The sequence below is a fragment of the Natrix helvetica genome, assembly GCF_964273705.1.
Source record: "Natrix helvetica genome assembly, chromosome: 5".
NCBI classification, from domain to species: Eukaryota; Metazoa; Chordata; class Lepidosauria; order Squamata; family Natricidae; genus Natrix; species Natrix helvetica.
Window position 1 is genome coordinate 93,100,783 of NC_138551.1, and position 17,285 is coordinate 93,118,067.

The window sequence follows — 17,285 nt, forward strand, 5'->3', positions numbered from 1 at the left end:
CTGGATGCAGTATTCCAAGTATGGCTTTACCAAGGCATTATGAAGTGGTATTAACACTTCACATGATCTTGATTCTATCTCTCTGTTTATGCAGCCTAGAACTGTGTTGGGGTTTTTTGGCAGCTGCAGCACATGGCTAGCTCATATTTAAATGACTAACCGATAACCCGGCGTTGCCCAGGTAGTTATTTATAGGGGGAAAATGTCTGGACCAAACATAACTTCGAATGTTGGATTTCCCCCCTTACCCTCTTATGGAGTACTGGCAGTACAATAGAAGCCATCTAAAGGCACAACAGGCTGCATCTTAACAGAACACACATCCCAAAGGGTGTTAGGGGTGTCTTACCCCCAAAGTGTTTTTCTCCAGACAGTCAGTCATCTGACTGTCAACCAAGTTGACAAGAAGAGGAGGAGGAGGAGGAGGAGGAGGAGGAGGAGGAGGAGGAGGAGGAGGAGGAGGAGGAGGAGGAGGAGGAGGAGGAGGAGGAAGAAGATTGTCTACTAGGACTCCAAAATCCCTCTCACAGTTCCTTCTATTGAGCACGGTACCACATATGCCTTGCTCAATATGGTAGCAGTTGAACATGTATGGGTCCTTGTTGAATTGATCTGCTCTTTGGGAAACCAAAGAGTTGCTTTGCAAAAGGTTTACCACTTTATCCCCACAGTGGCCATCACTCCCTTAACTCTTTCATTGCTACCCTTGGGTTTTCAGCACTTTCTGAAGTTTCATGGCTTGTCCATTAAGCAATGGAAAAGTTGAGAAACTTCAAGCGGAGTTGTTCTTAGGATGGGGGTCGGCAACCTTAAACACTCAAAGAGCCATTTGGATCTGCTTCCCACAGAGAATAAAAGACTGGGAGCCACAAAACCTACCGGGTGTGTGTGTGTCGAAAAGTTCAATAAATTGTGTGCTGGCAGGTGTCACACATTGACAATTGTGACACATATTTTGAGAGACAGGGAGCTGCAGCAGAGGGATGAAAGAGCCACATGTGGCTCCAGAGCGACGGGTTGCCGACTCCTGACTTAGGACCTCTGATGGCCACCATCCAGCCATGGAGGCGTCTTCAACCTCCATGACCTTAAACTTCTACCCTCTTTTGAAACCCGTCCGTACCTGCTTGTGAGGATAAACATTGATATGGCACTTGATACATTCTTGTCCCATGTTGGCCCATGAGTTCCCGCTCATCCATTTTCTTTTGCATTTGGGGCACTTGTATTCTCCAAAGCAGCGTTTCTTCCCTTGGTATGGAGTCAACCCTTCTCCTTTTGGACGAGCCTAAAAATAAGAAAGAGAGAGAGAGAAAGAAAAAAAAAAACAGCTGTCAGGACTGTAAGCCGTCTTTTCTATTGGACTTGGGGCCTGCCACACTTTCTACTATTCATTTTCTATTGTGGGAAAATGGGAGGGAGGATTATGTGGAGTTGGGTGATAGGTAGCCATAATAACATTCTTCTTAGAAACTCAAGATCATCCTTTGTCTCTGCACCTGGGTGGAACTGGATGGGTGGAAGCTGCCAGCGTGGCAGTGGAAGATTGGACCATGTGATGGACTTGTGGTTGTGGGCAGGATCTTGAACTTTCAACTGGGTGGGAAAACTGGGAAGCTTTCAGATTCGGGTTTTCCCAGATGTGCCAACATGCCTCTTTTAATAAATTGGAACTTTGAGGAAACTTTTGCCTCGGACTCTGGTTTACATTTGGGTGCTATTTGGAACCCTGACGACAGCCTTAGTGAAGGCCAGAATCGAAAATGAAAATACATTTTCTTTGCTGATCACATTCTAGGAAGTTAGCACCCAGCCCTCTCCTAGAGAAATGAAATATTCTAGGAAGTATTAGAAAAGTTTCGTTTTTACATATTATGTTTTCCTGGATGAGAAATGGAGAAACATGTTTTTTTAGGCAGGAATCAGACTCACTCTTAGCCCCCACCATCCTCAATAACCCACAGCAGATGTCCACACTTAAGAGATAGTTAGGTCTATTCATTGCCCTCACCCAAGATGCAACAAAGGTAGGATTAGCCCTCTACCCATCTCGCCACATGGCACCTGGGAAGATTACATCACCCAGCAAGCCTCAACCAAGCCTGGGACTCAGGACAGCCTTCAGAGTTGCCCCTGCATGGCCCCATGGGAGTCTGACAATCAATCAGAACGCAAGCTCAAATTCAAAAGCCCAGAGAGGATATAAAACTCAGAGACTCTCAGCATCTCTCCCCCTTTTTTCTTCTTCACCCAGGATCTTCAAGGTTTGTGATTCTGTCCACCATTAAAACTATCTTTCCAAACAGCCGCCATGTTTCCAGTGTCTTTCTCCCCACTTGGAACTGAACCCAGAAGGACATTTCTTCCAGCAATATTAACGTTAACAAGAACAGCAGCTACATTATAACAAGGACAATCTGTTTGGAAACTGAAAGGAACCTGAAATTTGCTGAATTCTTTGCTTTCTGCAGATTTGTTTATCTTTCAGCTCTGATGATAGAGGATAGTAGATTGATGGATGATTGAGAGATGATAGATAGATAGACAGACAGATAAAAGTTCCCCGCGCGTATGTGCTAGTCATTCCCGACTCTAGAGAGCAGTGCTCATCTCTGTTTTAAAGCCGAAGAGCCAGCGCTTTCCGAAGACGTCTCTGTGGTCATGTGGCTGGCATGACTAAACACCGAAGGTGCACGGAACGCTGTTACCTTCCTACCAAAGGTGCTTCCTATAACAGGAGTTAGGGATTCGAACCGCCAAATTGCCGACCTTTCTGATTGACAAGCTCAGCATCTTAGCCACTTAGCCACTGTGTCCCTTAGACGGCTAGATAGAAAAAGAAAGAAAGAAAAAGGAAGAAAAAAAAATGTTTAAAGATACTCTGTGGCTGGCAGAGGCCAGATTTGAACAAAATAAACTGAAAAATACATTCCTTTGATCAGTTTCAAAGTCAGAGTTGAAACAAAACCGGCCTTCAGAGATTGTTCATGATGGAATTTCTTTGAAGGGGATTCCAACTCTATGGTGCATTTCAAAAGATGGCTGCTTCCATTTTTCCAATTGCCGGAAAAATGCAGCGGAGCTTTCCTTTCCTGCAATTAGCCATCTTCCTTCCCTTATTCCTTGGCTTCCTTGGTAATTTCACCCATTTGGGGTGGGGGGAAGAGATTTTTGGCTGCCCCACAATATTTGTGCTAAATGCAAAAGTTAAAACCCTTGGACTTTATCAGTAGCTCCTGCCATTCCTTTGCATCAGGGGTGTCCAAACTTGGGAACTTTAAGACTTGTGGACTTCAACTCCCAGAATTCCCCAGCCAGCTCTGCTGGATGGGGAATTCTGGGAGTTGAAGTCCACAAGTCTTAAAGTTCCCAAGTTTGGACACCCCTGCTTTGCATTCACCAATTGTTCCTCCCACCCTTTCACTTGTTCTTTTCTATGTAGTTGTTTTATTACCCCCCTTCTGGTAACCATCAATCATAGCTTTGATGAATCTGATGATCCGTGTGTGTGGACTGGGGCGGGTTGCTGCCGGTTCGGCCTGGTAGCAAATCGGTAGTAGTGGCAGTGCGAGGCTGCGCCCACCCGCCCAGATGCTTCTGTGCATGTGCAGCAGCATTGTGAGCACAAACCAGTAGTAAAAAATTAAGCAACCCACCTCTGGTACGGATATTGTTATCTCTTATGGTTACTCAACCAGAGGTGGGTTGCTCCCGGTTCGGCAAAAACCCGTAGTGGAATTCAGGACTGGGTCGCAGAACCGGCAGTGACCCAGGCCTGCCACGCCCCTCGCCACTGCTGGGCTGACACCATTTTGTTTTTTAGCAATGGCGTGTGCGCAGTTCACTGTAAATTACTCTGCGCATGCACAAAGAACATTTTACATTGAACAGCACACAACTGGTGCACACAGGATTGCGAACCAGTAGTAAAACCAGCAGCAACTCACCCCTGCACTCAACAAGGTGTTGATTATCATCTTCAAAGCGCTCCATGGCACAGGACCTAGCTATTTGCGGGATCGTATCCTGCCCCATACATCCCTTCGGCCGATTCGCTCATACAGAGAGGGACTCCTCCGGGTGCCGTCCACTAGGCTGTGCCAGCGGGCGACGCCCAGGGGAAGGGCCTTCTCTGTGATGGGCCCGACCCTCTGGAATGACCTTCCCCCTGACATTAGAACGACTACGGACCTCCGCTCCTTCCGCCGGAAACTCAAAACCCACCTGTTTCATCTAGCCGGCCTGGCCTAATTCCAGCTTTCCCTCCTCAGTTTGTATTTTTTAATTTTATGGTTTGGTTTTAAGGTTTAAGCTTTTAATTCTTATAAATTTGTACAGGGGATATTTAATTCAATTTTAGTTATGTATATTATCGAGTGTATGGTTTTTAAATTTGTACCTGTACACCGCCCCGAGTCCCTTCGGGGAGAGGGGGCGGTCTAGAAGTTTAATAAATTTAATTAAATTAATTAACACTCTGTAACAGCTCTAGCTGTTTTGCAATTGTTTGGCGTTCTATGTAAACCTAATAAAATTAACCTTCTGGCAGTATAAACATTTCCTTTATTTTATACAGATGCCCACATTATTGAAGATAATTCTTCAGTTTTTTCCTTCCTTGTTGAGTTCTTCAAGGAGGAACCCGGTCCATTTCTATCCTAGATGTCTTGCTTTGCGCCTAATAAAAGCGATGGTCACTTTCTGGGTGTAATAAACCATGTATTAAACTTCCACTCTATTGCCTCCAAGCACTGATAATGATACCTAGTTTGGTAATGAAATATCTGAGAGCTCAAAGGACCCCATTTCCACTCCAAAATACCATTTTAATCACACTTTTTTAAAAAGCCAGACTTTTCTTTTCAAAGAAATTCTGGATCAAATTTTCCCATAATGCTAAATCTCTTCTCCAAGATCCCAACAGCAGGGAGATAGCTGAGTGTACAGCCTCCGATCATTTGTCCTCTTGGACATCTGTTTATTTAGTTGATCTTGTGAGACAGATGAATCCTAATTTACAGGGACGTTTGTTCGAGAAACAAATCCTTTTCCAAAATGATAACACCCATATTTTCTCCCCAGGCACACTCTCAAACACACTCACTGGAAAGCTTATTCCAAAAATTGCTGGTAACATGACCCAAACCGATCAAGGACCCTTTGTGATCCATTTATACATTTCCCTTTCTGTTTAGCCAAGAGAGTTGCTGAGGTTTTTAGAAGAAATCTAAATTTCACCCCTGCCACAGGTTGCTTAGATCTGGCCCACGGGGCCACCCTGGAAACAGCAAAGGACTGGCCTTCACGTGTGTCTCCCCCCCCCCCAGCTCCGTTTTCGCTGTCAGAGGGCTAGCAAAACAAACTAAAAACAAAACAAAAGGAGAACATTTTCTCCTTTTGCATTTGAGCATGCAAGAAGGGACAGGAAAGGAGAAAGGGAAAGAGGAAAGACAAGGAGGGAAAAATGGGAAAGAGAGCAAGGAAGGAAACATAAGGAAAGAGGGGAAGAAGAAAGGAGAAGGAAGGAAGGAAGGAAGGAAGGAAGGAAGGAAGGAAGGAAGGAAGGAAGGAAGGAGTTTATAATGAGAGTGAGGGAGGATCTAAGGGAAGTGCTGCCTTAGCACTTGGCCACCACAGGTGCCCCCCACAACATGAGTGATGTTGAGCTGGCCATGGCCACTCCAGCCCCCCAAGGTCAATGAAATTGAGTTTGACACCTCTGCTTTAGGAGAATCTGGACACGCAAACCTTGTTTTGGTAGACACCCAAATAGCTTTCGGATTGTTAAAGAGAAAAAACAGGTGTCCGGCAAAGGAAAATTGAACGTGACAAGGAGAGCAGGGCCCACAGTTGGTGGTGACCATGTGTGCTGTGCTTTGGGTGTGTGAGAACTTCGGAAAAGTACATCCTAGCATGTTGAGCTGTACTGATGTACATATGATGGAAGAAAAAGTGGTTCCATTGTCTTCCATGAGCAGGAACAATGGGCTCCTTTATTTCCAAAACACTGCAGTTTTTCCTGCTTCTGGGGTGTGTGTGTCAGGGGACTAGTGGAAAATTCAGCTCCTGAAAAGTTAGGGAATGAATGTCCACACGTATGTCCACAGAGAAGAGCAACAAAGATGATTAGGGACCTGGAGGCTAAAACATACAAAGAACGGTTGCAGGAACTGGGTATGTCTATTTTAATGAAAAGAAGGACTAGGGGAGACATAATAGCAGTGTTCCAATATCTCAGGGGTTGCCACAAAGAAGAGGGAGTCAAACTATTCTCCAAGGCACCAGAGGGCAAGACAAGAAATAACGGATGGAAACTATTCAAGGAGAGAAACAATTAAGGAGAAACTTCCAAATAGTGAGAACAATTATTAGTGGAAGGGCTTGCCTTCAGAAGTTGTGGGTGCTTCATCACTGGAGGTTTTTAAGAAGAGACTGGACAGAGATTTGCCTGAAATAGTATAGGGCCGGGATGGCGAACCTATGGCACGAGTGCCACAGGTGGCACACGGAGCCATTTGTCAGGGCACGCGAGGCGTTGCCCTGTCAACTGAGTTAAGCTTTTTTTAAAGCCATGTTTTGCCCTCCCCAGGCTCCAGAGGCTTTATAGGAGCCTGGGGAGGGCGAAAACAGCCTCCCCCCCTCCCAGAGGCCCTCCGGAGGCTTCAGGAGCTTCTCTGAAGCCTCCGGAGTGCAAAAGAACGGCCCTATGAGCAAACCGGACGTTCGGGAACGGACTTCTGGTTTGCTCGTAGGGCCGGTTTAAACCCTCCAGAGTCTTCACGGGCCTTCAGGAGGCTTACCTGAAGGCTCCGGAGAACTAAAAACGACCCTATGAGCAAACCGGAAGTCGCCAACACTGATCTAGTTTATGCTTGTGATAAAGTGAACAGCTATTCATAAAACTTTATGAACTGATACATTTCTTTGATTTCAATATTTTGCAAGGCTCCCTCCCAATGTATAAACCTGTCCTCTTACTAGGCTAGAAAAACACTTATTTCCAAACTTCAGAGGAAGTACAGTTAGTCCTCACTTTAGGACCACAGCCGAGCCCAAAATTTCTGTCACCAAGTGAGATATTTATAAAGTGAGTTTTACCCTGTTTTACGACCTTTCTTGCCTCAGTTGTTAAGTGAATCACTGCACCAAATAAGTTCTTATCCCACCCAATATACGTCCCTATAGTATGGCATTTCTGAACATTGAAATTATGTTTCTCATGACTGCTTTGAGATAGATCTATCACTATGAATCTGTCTATCAAAACCATCTGACTCATTTGCCAACATTTCTGTTCATGAAACTCATAAATCAGGTAAGGATCTTTGGGGAAAAGAACTCATTTGGGGATAATCTGGGAGAATTTCAATAGACACTCTACTTGCAAAGTTCCCAGCCAAGATATCTGAAGAACATCTTGAGAAATTTGTGAGTTTGACCCTAGGTAGAGGCAGATGTAGGGTCTCCTGCTTGGGGAGGGGGTTGGACTTGATGACTTGCAAGGTCCCTTCCGACTCTTTAATCTGTTAAAGAGAAGAATCAACCTCTTTCCCAAAGTACCAAGAAGGCAAGACAAGGAGCAATGGATGGAAACTGAACAAAGAGAGAAGCAATCTAGAACTAAGGAGAAATTTCCTCCCAGTGAGGACAATCAATCAGTGGAACGGTTGACCTCCAGAACCTTTGTAAAGTAGAATAAAATATAAGAATGAAGACGTGGCATAAAAGGGACAATTAGAAGCTTGCTTAAAGGGACAGGGAAATGTCATCAGCCTTCAACCACAACATGTTCCAGCAAATGTCCCTATGTCAAAAGTCCAAAACCACGAGGTTCAATTAAAGTTTGTTAAAGACACGTAGTCCATACCTGTAACAAAAGGAGAAGTAAGACCCCCATCTCCTTATAAGGCTTTTTCCTCAAGGTAACCAATAAGAAATGAGTTAAGTGTTTCCGTGTTATGCTGTCTTTGAGAATGTATAAGAATGCGTGCTTCGATAATGAAGGTCGTTCAGAAATTCACAACGTTAGCCATGGGCTAACTTTTCTGAACCTGGCTGCCAAATAAACCTTTCCTGTATCCTGAGAAGTCTAAAGCCTGTCAATTTCTGCAACATTTGGGTGCTCCATCTCTGGGGATTTTTAAAGAAGAGACTGGACAACCATTTGTTGAAAATAGTACAGGCTCTGCTGCTTGAGCAGGAGGTTGGACTAGAAGACCTCCAAGGTCTCTTCCAATGCTGTTTTTCTGAAAAATCCAAAGGGCAAAGAAGACAAGAAGGACAAATGACCTTTCCCACTGCCCCGTTTTCTTCAGCCACTGGAGACATCCCCACAACAACCTTGTATAAGAGGTGGTCTCAAGGCTGTGGCTCCCGGCAGCTCGTTGTGCCCCAAAGTCCTCCTTACCTTTTCAGAAGTTGAGACAGATTTCCGAGAATGTTTGGAGCCAGGCATGGTGCTAATAGGCTTTTTTTTAAAAAAGGTGCTCTTCAAAGAAGAAGTGAAATTCATTGAGAGAGAAAAAGGCACCACAGGACCCCCAGTAGATGGGAGACAGAAGGATTCCAGACCTCCACAGGAAGGACTGCAGCTCTTCAGCAAACTGGTGGCTTGAGAATCCAGAAACAGACCCCAGGTAACCGAGGAGACATCAGTCTTGATGTCTGGGTCTTGATGTCTCCACAGGAAGGACTGCAGCTCTTCAGCAAACTGGTGGCTTGAGAATCCAGAAACAGACCCCAGGTAACCGAGGAGACATCAGTCTTGATGTCTGGGTCTATTTAAAGTGTCTGAAGCCAAGGAAGCTAACAGGGAGAAGGGAAGGAGGGAGGAAACCCATTTCAGTTAGAAACTGAAATTAGGCAGAGGGAGCTGAATATGAAACAAGAGAGGAGAAATGAAAGTGAAAACTGAAAGGCAAGAAAGAAGTGAAACTAATCAGGTAAGAAAGGTAGAAGAAAAGGAAAAAGAAACTTGGGAAGAAAAGAGGGGGGGGGAGGAGCTGGTAATAGAAATTTAACACACACACACACACACAATGTCACATTCGGTAAATACACATGTTCGTTTAACTGGTGGCTGCCACAGCAGATTTTTATTAAACAAATAGCATGAAAAGTTTGTGTGTGTGTGTGTGTGTGTGTTACTGTGTGTATGTCATTATTAAAAAATTCTGCTTTGTTCCCCTCTCCCAAATTCAAATCAACTTCAGACTCTGCCATGAATCTGTAGGAAGTTACCACCAGTGGTGGGATTCAAAATTTTTTACTACCAGTTCTGTGGGCATGGCTTGGTGGGCATGGCAGGGGAAGGATACTGTAAAATCTCCATTCCCTCCCCACTCCAGGGAAAGGAAGTGTAAAATCTCCATTCCCTCCCCACTCCAGGGAAAGGAAGTGTAAAATCTCCATTCCCTCCCTACTCCAGGGAAAGGATACTGAAAAATCTCCATTCCCTCCCCACTCCAGGGGAAGGATACTGTAAAATCTCCATTCCCTCCGCACTCCAGGGGAAGGATACTGCAAAATCCCCATTCCCTCCCTATTAGCTGGGATTTGGGAGGCAGAGAATAGATGGGGGTGGGGCCAGCCAGAGGTGATATTTACCGGCTCTCTGAACTACTCAAAATTTCCGCTACCGGTTCTCCAGAAATGATAAGAACCTGCTGAATACTACCTCTGGTTAGCACCCACCCTCTTCTAGAAGAATGAAATATTCTAGGAAATACTAAAAAGGCAGAATATTATACCGCCCTGGATGAGAAAAGGAGAAACATGCCCTTGGAAAGCAGCCCCCATGTTTGTTAATAGCCCCAGAAAGACTGGTGCCAACCTATCTACAAGACAAATGGCTGGGCCATCTTATCTACCAAAGGCCTTCAGCTCCAGGGTGATAGGACTAACCCCACTCAAGATCCAAAGCAGGACAAAGCCATTAAGCCATAATAGGAATTTCCCAAAGGCCCCTCATTACATCACCCAGCAAGACTCAATGGAGCCTGGAACTCAAGACAACCTACAATACAAAGCTACCCTTGCATAGCCCCATGGGAGTCTGACAACCAATCAGAATACATTTCTTACACAGGAACAGGAAGCTCCAAGGCTACCAAGAGAGGGTATGAATCAATCAATCAATCTCTCTCTCTCCCCTCCTCTCTCCCTCTCTCCCTCCCTCCCTCCCTCCCTCTCTCGGCTACTTCCAGGGTCAGTTAAGGTTTCAAGAGTCCCTTGAGGATAGCCCAAGCTTCCAGGGATAACACTGGGTTCAAATAAGGTCACAAAGGTCATTTCAGGTGAATTCAAGCTTCCTGAGACAATTCCTGGGTCAATTACAGTTACAAAAGTCATTTGAGGTCAACTCAAGATTTCAGGAGTAATTCTAGGATCAATTAAGGTTACAAAGGTCATTTGAGGTCAACTCAAGCTTCCAAAGGTAATTCTGGGGTCAATTAAGGTTACAAAGGTCATGTGAGGTCAATTCAAGCTTTCAAGTGTAATTCTGAGGTCAATTAAGGTTACAAAGGTCATTTGAGGTCAACCCAAGCTTCCAGGGGTATTTCTTGGATCAATCAAGGTTACACAGGTCATTTGAAATAAACTCAAGATTTCAGGAGTATTTCTGGGGTCAACTAAGTTTAAAAAGTTCTTTTGAGGTCAACTCAAGCTTCCAGAGGTAATTCTACAGTCAATTAAGGTTACAAAGGTCATTTGAGGTCAACGTAATCTTCCAAAGGTAATTTTGAGGTCTTGTTAAGGTTACAAATGTCACATGAGATCAAATCAAGCTTTTAGGGTGAATTTTGGGGTGAATTTAGGTTGCAGGGTACATTGGATGTCAACTCAAGCTTCCAGAGTTAATTGTGGGGTCATGTAATATTCCAGGAGTCATTTGAGGTCAAGCTGCCAGGGATAATTCTGGGGCCAGTTATGGTTCCAAGAGTCATTTGAGGTCAACTCAAGCTTCCAGGGGTAATTCTGGGGTCAGTTAAGTTTCCAAAAGTCATTTGAGGTCAACTCAAGCTTCCAGTGGTAATTGTGGGGTTAGTTATGTCAGAGTTTGTTGCATAAATTCAAATCCAGAAGCACACTCAGATAACTGATGCAGTAGGATTCATTAACTTCTTTATATATATAAGAATGGATGAATAAATGTACAATACCAACAGGTGGTCCTTCCAAGTAAACACAAGGCAGGAGAGTTACAGGCAAACACAAGCAGTTAGTTTCTTTTCAGCAGGCAAGCCCAGACAGACTGCTTGTTTACTTCTCAGAACGGCAGACTGCTTAAGTTTCTGTTCTCAGCTAAGCAACGCCCAGCCTTCTTATTTAAGTTTCTATTTCAATTCTCTGCATAAGCTCAGATCTGTTTAAGCTCCCATTGGCTGACTTTGTTCCCATGTCTCTCCCAGTCATGAATGTTTTAACAAGTTAAGGTTCTGATGCCTGCCATCTAGTGGCTATCTGAGATTCTGCAGTCTATATCTGGTAGTCCCAAACCCCACTCTTACTTGGCAGAAATAACCAAAATGAACTCAATCACCTAATTTTGCACATTTACTTCTAGAGTTGAAAGGGACTGATAAAACCTTTTCAACTACAGAATCCACCTTCCCTAATATGGTTTAGCAGCTGCCCTCCTGCCCAATGGGAAAGCGATGCCACAAACTCCAAGCGCTCGCTCCTCTTTTTGGAAGCCCAGTTTCCCTTTCTGCCAACTTTCTTTCAGAGATCAATTCTCCCAAAGACCCTTGTCTAACTGACTCCATCCCTTTGATGAATGAAGCCAGCAGACCTAAGCTCTTGTTCCATTTCTGGCCTCAGATGAGGGTTATACCTCTGGGTTATTTTGGTCTTCCACTCCCTCACAGCTGTTCCTTTCTTCTACTGTTCCATAATTAGAAGGAGGAGAAGGAGAAGAAAGAAGAAGAAGAAAGAGGAGGAGGAGGAGGAGGAGGAGGAGGAGGAGGAGGAGGAGGAAAGGAGGAAGAGGAGGGAAGGTGGAGGAGCGGGGGGGAGGGAAGGTGGAGGAGGAGGAGAAGGAAGAGGAAGGTGTAGGAGGAGGAGAAGAAGGAGGGAAGGTGGTGGTGGTGGAGGAGGGAAGGTATAGGAGGAGGATGGAAGGTGGAGGAAGAGGAGGGAAGGTGGAGGAGCAGAAGGAAAAGGAGGAGGAAAGGAGGAGAAAAAAGAGGAGAGGAAGAAAAAGAAGGAGGAGGATGGAAGGTGGAGGAAGAGGAGGGAAGGTGGAGGAGGAGGAGGGAAGTTGGAGGAGGAGGAGGAGGAAGAGGAAAAGAAAAAGAAGAAGGAGGAGGGAAGGTGGAGGAGGAGGAGGAGAAAAAGAAGAAGGAGGGGACGAGGGAAGGTGGGGTGGAGGAGAAAGAGGAGGAGGGGACATGGAGATGGAGGAGAGGGAAGGAAGGGAGGAGGAGAAGGGGGAGGGAAAAAAGAGGAGGAAGATGGAGGAGGAGAAGGAAGGGGAGGAGGGAAGGTGGTGGAGGAGGAAGAGAAAAAGAAGGAGGAGGAGGAGAGGTGGAGGAGAAGGAGAGGAGAAGGAGGAGGCTCTGAAAAGGCTCCATAGGAAAACCCTGAAAGAACAGGTGTGCTGTGGAGGAGGGAGGGAGAGAGAGAGGGAGACCGTAGCCAAGACAATGCTTGGAGTGTCTTGATGCCCCCCAAGCAGAGGGGAGAAGCTTTCAAAGGTGGCCTTGTCAGGGTGGAATCTCAACAGACGGATTCTTTTTCTCCTCTCTTGCCTCCCCTGCTCCACTCTGAGTTGACACCCCTCCTGTGCCACACAGAAATGTCATCCATTCTTTGAGCACCATTGGCATCCGATGGGAACAAAGGCAGCATTTATGGAAACAGGGGCTGGCTTTGTGCGTCTCAGCCTTCCAAGTGGGCCTGGGTCTGTACGGGGTTTTGAGGTGGGAGGAGGCTGAAGCCCAAGAGAGCTGCCGCTTGTCACAGAGACTGGGCTAAATTCAAAACCGCAGAGTGGTGGAGACGATGCCTGTTGTCAACCTTGTCCTCCTCCCCCTCCATGGCTGATTTTTCCCCAAAGTTCATTCACAACATTTTGTAGAATACAATCTCAATTATTCTTTCGAAGGGCCAGAAAGACAGAAGCAGGCACTTGGCCATGTTGTGTTGTCCCAACTGGGAACCATGCTGTCATCAAGAGCCAGAGGGATGTGAGTCCTCTGATCCTTGCTCCACACATGTGGTAGAAGTTGCTGCTCCAAGACTGTTCAAATCCTGATAGCATGGATATTCCTTGGGTACCTTTGACCCACTGTGTCACTCTTTCTCTCCTTCCCTTCTTCTCTTCCTTACTTCCTTTGCTCCATTCCAGTTTCTTTCCTTACCAGAAGTTTCTTTCCTTCCTTCCCTCCCTCCTCATGACCTTTCCTTCTTCATTCCCCCTTTCTCTTCCCCCCTCACTTCTCTTCCCTCTTTTCCTTTCCTTTCCTCACTCCACCTACTTACCTTCCTTCCTTCCCTCCCTCCTCATTTCCTTCCCTCCCTCCATTTTTCTTTCTTCTTTCCTTCCTTCCTCTTTTCCTTCTTCCTCCTTTCCTTTCCTTGCTTCTTGTTTCTAAGCTGAAGAGCCACTGCTGTCCGAAGATGTCTCTGTGGTCATGTGGCTGGTATGACTAAATGCCAAAGGCGCATGGAACGCTGTTATCTTCCCACCAAAGGTGGTTCCTATTTTTCTACTTGCTTTTGAACTGCTAGGTTGTAGGGACAAGTAATGGGAGCTCACTCCATTATGCAGCACGAGGGATTCGAACTGCCGAACTGCCAAGCTTTCTGATCGACAAGCTCAGTGTCTTAGCCACTGAGCCAAATATTTCTGTGCCAGCTTCATGGATGAGTCAGGATATGAACCTCAACCCAGTAAGAGCAATGCCAAGCTTTAACATTTTACAGGGATTAAAAAAAAAAAACCTGCAAGGATAGAGATGCAACGTGGCTCCAATCGTGCCATCAGGAGAAGAAATTTTTTCCCAAGAAAAACATGGTAGGTTGCTCACTCATTCTGGTTGCCTTATTGAGCGGGATAATTGAGAACAAGTTATTTCTTGCTCCAGAAAAAAAAGGGGCAATTCGTCTCACCTGCGTTATTTCCAATCCATTTTGGACCATGATCTAATCAAGTTCTCAAAGTGCAAAATTGGAAGGCTTTCAAAAGAGTGAATGGACTAAGATTGCAAGGTGTTCTGACCTAGGCTTCCCCAGCAGCACAAAGCCGAGTCCTCGTCCCGATAAACCCCTTTTATTTAATTGACAGTGAATTCCTCTTCTGCAAAGTCTTTCCTCTCCCACAGTCTTTCAAGACAGTTCACAATTACCAACCTTTATCAGGCATGGAGAGTGTCCAGGCCAATATCTTTCAGACGCTGCAGTACTTGGCAAGAATGCAGGAATGAACTAATGGTCTCCTGCAAACTCCACTCCCCTTTTGCTCCTCTCTTATTCCCTATGGGAGGGGCCATTCACCGACCACCTGTGGCAGTGGTGGGTTCTGGATCCCGGTACAACTGGTACAGTGCAACGAGGCAGGTGTCAACCATATGCATGTGTGCAGCACGCACATGCATACCCACTGCCCGCGATGCTCCAGCTGCTCGGTGGAGCATCGCGCAGGCGTTGTACATTCTGTGAGCATGCGCAAATGCCCCAATCGGATCAAATAGCAGTAAGGAGAGTGGGTAGCCAGGTGGGCTCTCCGGAGCACCGTACCAGAACGGTACCTGGTTCTCCCAGCAGGCACCGGTACGCCCGTACTGGGGCATACAGTTCATATCCTACCACTGATTTTACTCCCAAGTTGACCCCTGTTCTTTAGCTGTTCCCTTCATCTGGCAACTCTGCACACGTGCACACTGGGAACAGGTTCCAGCTGTTCATCTGCCTCACTGATGTCTGACTCCGAAGGCAGCTGATAACTGTCAGATGGCCCTGGCCCCCACTCTGCCTCCGATGCAGAGCCCTCATCAGACCCTTCCCCAGACTCCAGGACTGACCCATGTTCCTCCCCAACCTCCTCACTGTCCGAATCTGCCATCTGCTCCACTGGCGAGCCACAACACAAGGGTTGGGTCTATGACTCATCCTTCCATAGTTCCCCCTCCACCCCCTCCCAAAAAAAAAGAACCCAGAGCCCAATGCCAAAATCTGAGACCAAAATGGCTGAAATTACAGCAATTATGATATCATGTTTGTTTGTTTTAAAAACATTTCTGGCCAAGTGTGATTGGACACACAAGGAATTTGTCTCTGGTGCATAAGCTCTCACTGTATATGTGGTGTGAATTCTTTACATCAGAATTCAACCTTCTTCTTTATTTTCTTTTAAATACTATGGTTGCATGTAACATTCTCATCCGCACAAATAAAAAGCACATCATACTCGCACTGTTTATTAATAAGCTGTATGGTTATTTTCTACAAAGAAAAGAAAAAAAAACAACCCCATTATTCTGATGGGAGGATTTGGTTTCAATTTCCCTTTCTCTGATAGAGGTCTCCCCACTTGGCCACACACCACAAAGGATATTATAGTAAAAGTCTCTGGATCAGAAATCCCGGATTTTTTTTCTTTAGGCGCAAACTACCATGAAGGTCAGTAACCTTGTCTGGAGTTTTTGTGGTTGCTGTTTTAAGACTTGGCCAAATAGAATAATGCACGCGCTATTTTTTTTCTTTTTCTTTCTTTTTTCGTTTCTGTTATAATTTTGCACCCGTGAGGTTAAAACCAATTTCGTTGTATTTAAGTACAATGACAATAAAGATTATACTTATACTTATAATAAGGAGACGTTAACCCTCCTTCCCTTGATCACAATTGTACGAGAAATAACTCTCCCTCTTTGAAAAGTCCGCTCCAAAAAGTAAGTGCCGCTCTTAAAGCTTAACTGGATTAGGGGGAATAAAACCTGCCAGATGCTTGTCTTTTGGGGAACCATTCCTCCTTTGGGCTTACAGAATAACAGAGTTGGAAGGGATCTTGGAGGTCTTCTAGTCCAACCATTTAAATATGAGCCAGCAGTGTGCAGCAGCTGCCAAAAAAGCCAACACAGTCCTAGGCTGCATCAACAGAGGGATAGAATCAAGATCACGTGAAGTGTTAATACTACTTTATAATGCCTTGGTAAGGCCACACTTGGAATACTGCATTCAGTTCTGGTCGCCACGATGTAAAAAAGATGTGGAGACTCTAGAAAGAGTGCAGAGAAGAGCAACAAAGATGATTAGGGGGCTGGAGACTAAAACGTATGAAGAACGGTTGCAGGAACTGGGTATGTTTAGCTTAAGAGAAAGAAGGACTAGGGGAGACATGATAGCAGTGTTCCAATATCTCAGGGGTTGCCACAAAGAAGAGGGAGTCAAACTATTCTCCAAGGCACCTGAGTGTAGAACAAGAAGCAATGGGTGGAAACTAATCAAGGAGAGATGCAACTTAGAACTGAGTAGAAATTTCCTGACAGTTAGAACAATTAATCAGTGGAACAGCTTGCCTCCAGAAGTTGTGAATGCCCCAACACTGGAAGTCTCTAAGAAGATGTTGGATAGCTATTTGTCTGAAACGGTATAGGGTTTCCTGCCTAGGCAGGGGGTTGGACTAGAAGACCTCCAAGGTCCCTTCCAACTCTACTATTCTATTCTATTCTATTCTATTCTATTCTATTCTATTCTATTCTATTCTATTACCCCTTGCTCAAGCAGGAGATCTTATACCCGTGATGGCGAACCTATGGCCTCCATGCCAGAGGTGGCACACAGAGCCCTCTCTGTGGGTATGCGCGTGGTCGCCAGCTGCTTTTCTGGTTTCCAGCACACCAGCCAGCTGGTCTTCATGGGCACTGGAGCACCAGAGAATGGCCTGAAAACAGCCCATTTTCTGGGCCACTTTCCAGACTGTTTTCTGGCACAAAAACGGTGTGAAAAACAGCCAGAAAATGCCCCCAAAATGCCTTTAAAATGCCCCCATAAAACAGGTATGCATGCGCTAGCCAGCTTGTCTTTGGGTTTCCGGTGCTCCAGCTGCCGTACATATGTGTGCTGGAAACCCAAAGACCAGTTGGTCGGTGCCAAGGGTGGGTTGCTGCCGGCATTACTGCTGCTTCGCTTTGCATGTATGCTGATCGCTTCGCTTCTGCGCAGAACAGTATAAAATGACTAAAAAAAACACGACATGGGCAACCAGGGAACAGGTTTGAAGGCACGGCAAGCCTGCTGTCCCTGCAGGTTCGGTGACCCAGTCGCAATTTCCACTACCGGTG

General features: G+C 45.6%; 1 protein-coding gene across 1 annotated transcript in view; it reads right to left on the minus strand.

Annotated features, from left to right (window-relative positions):
• Nucleotides 1-17,285, minus strand: part of ZCCHC24 (zinc finger CCHC-type containing 24) — a 150,834-nt gene that overhangs the window by 14,277 nt on the left and 119,272 nt on the right. Inside the window, exon 3 of the mRNA XM_081953793.1 lies at nucleotides 1,124-1,288. Within this exon, the coding sequence (XP_081809919.1) occupies nucleotides 1,124-1,288 (165 nt within the window). The remainder of the gene's footprint in view (nucleotides 1-1,123; nucleotides 1,289-17,285) is intronic.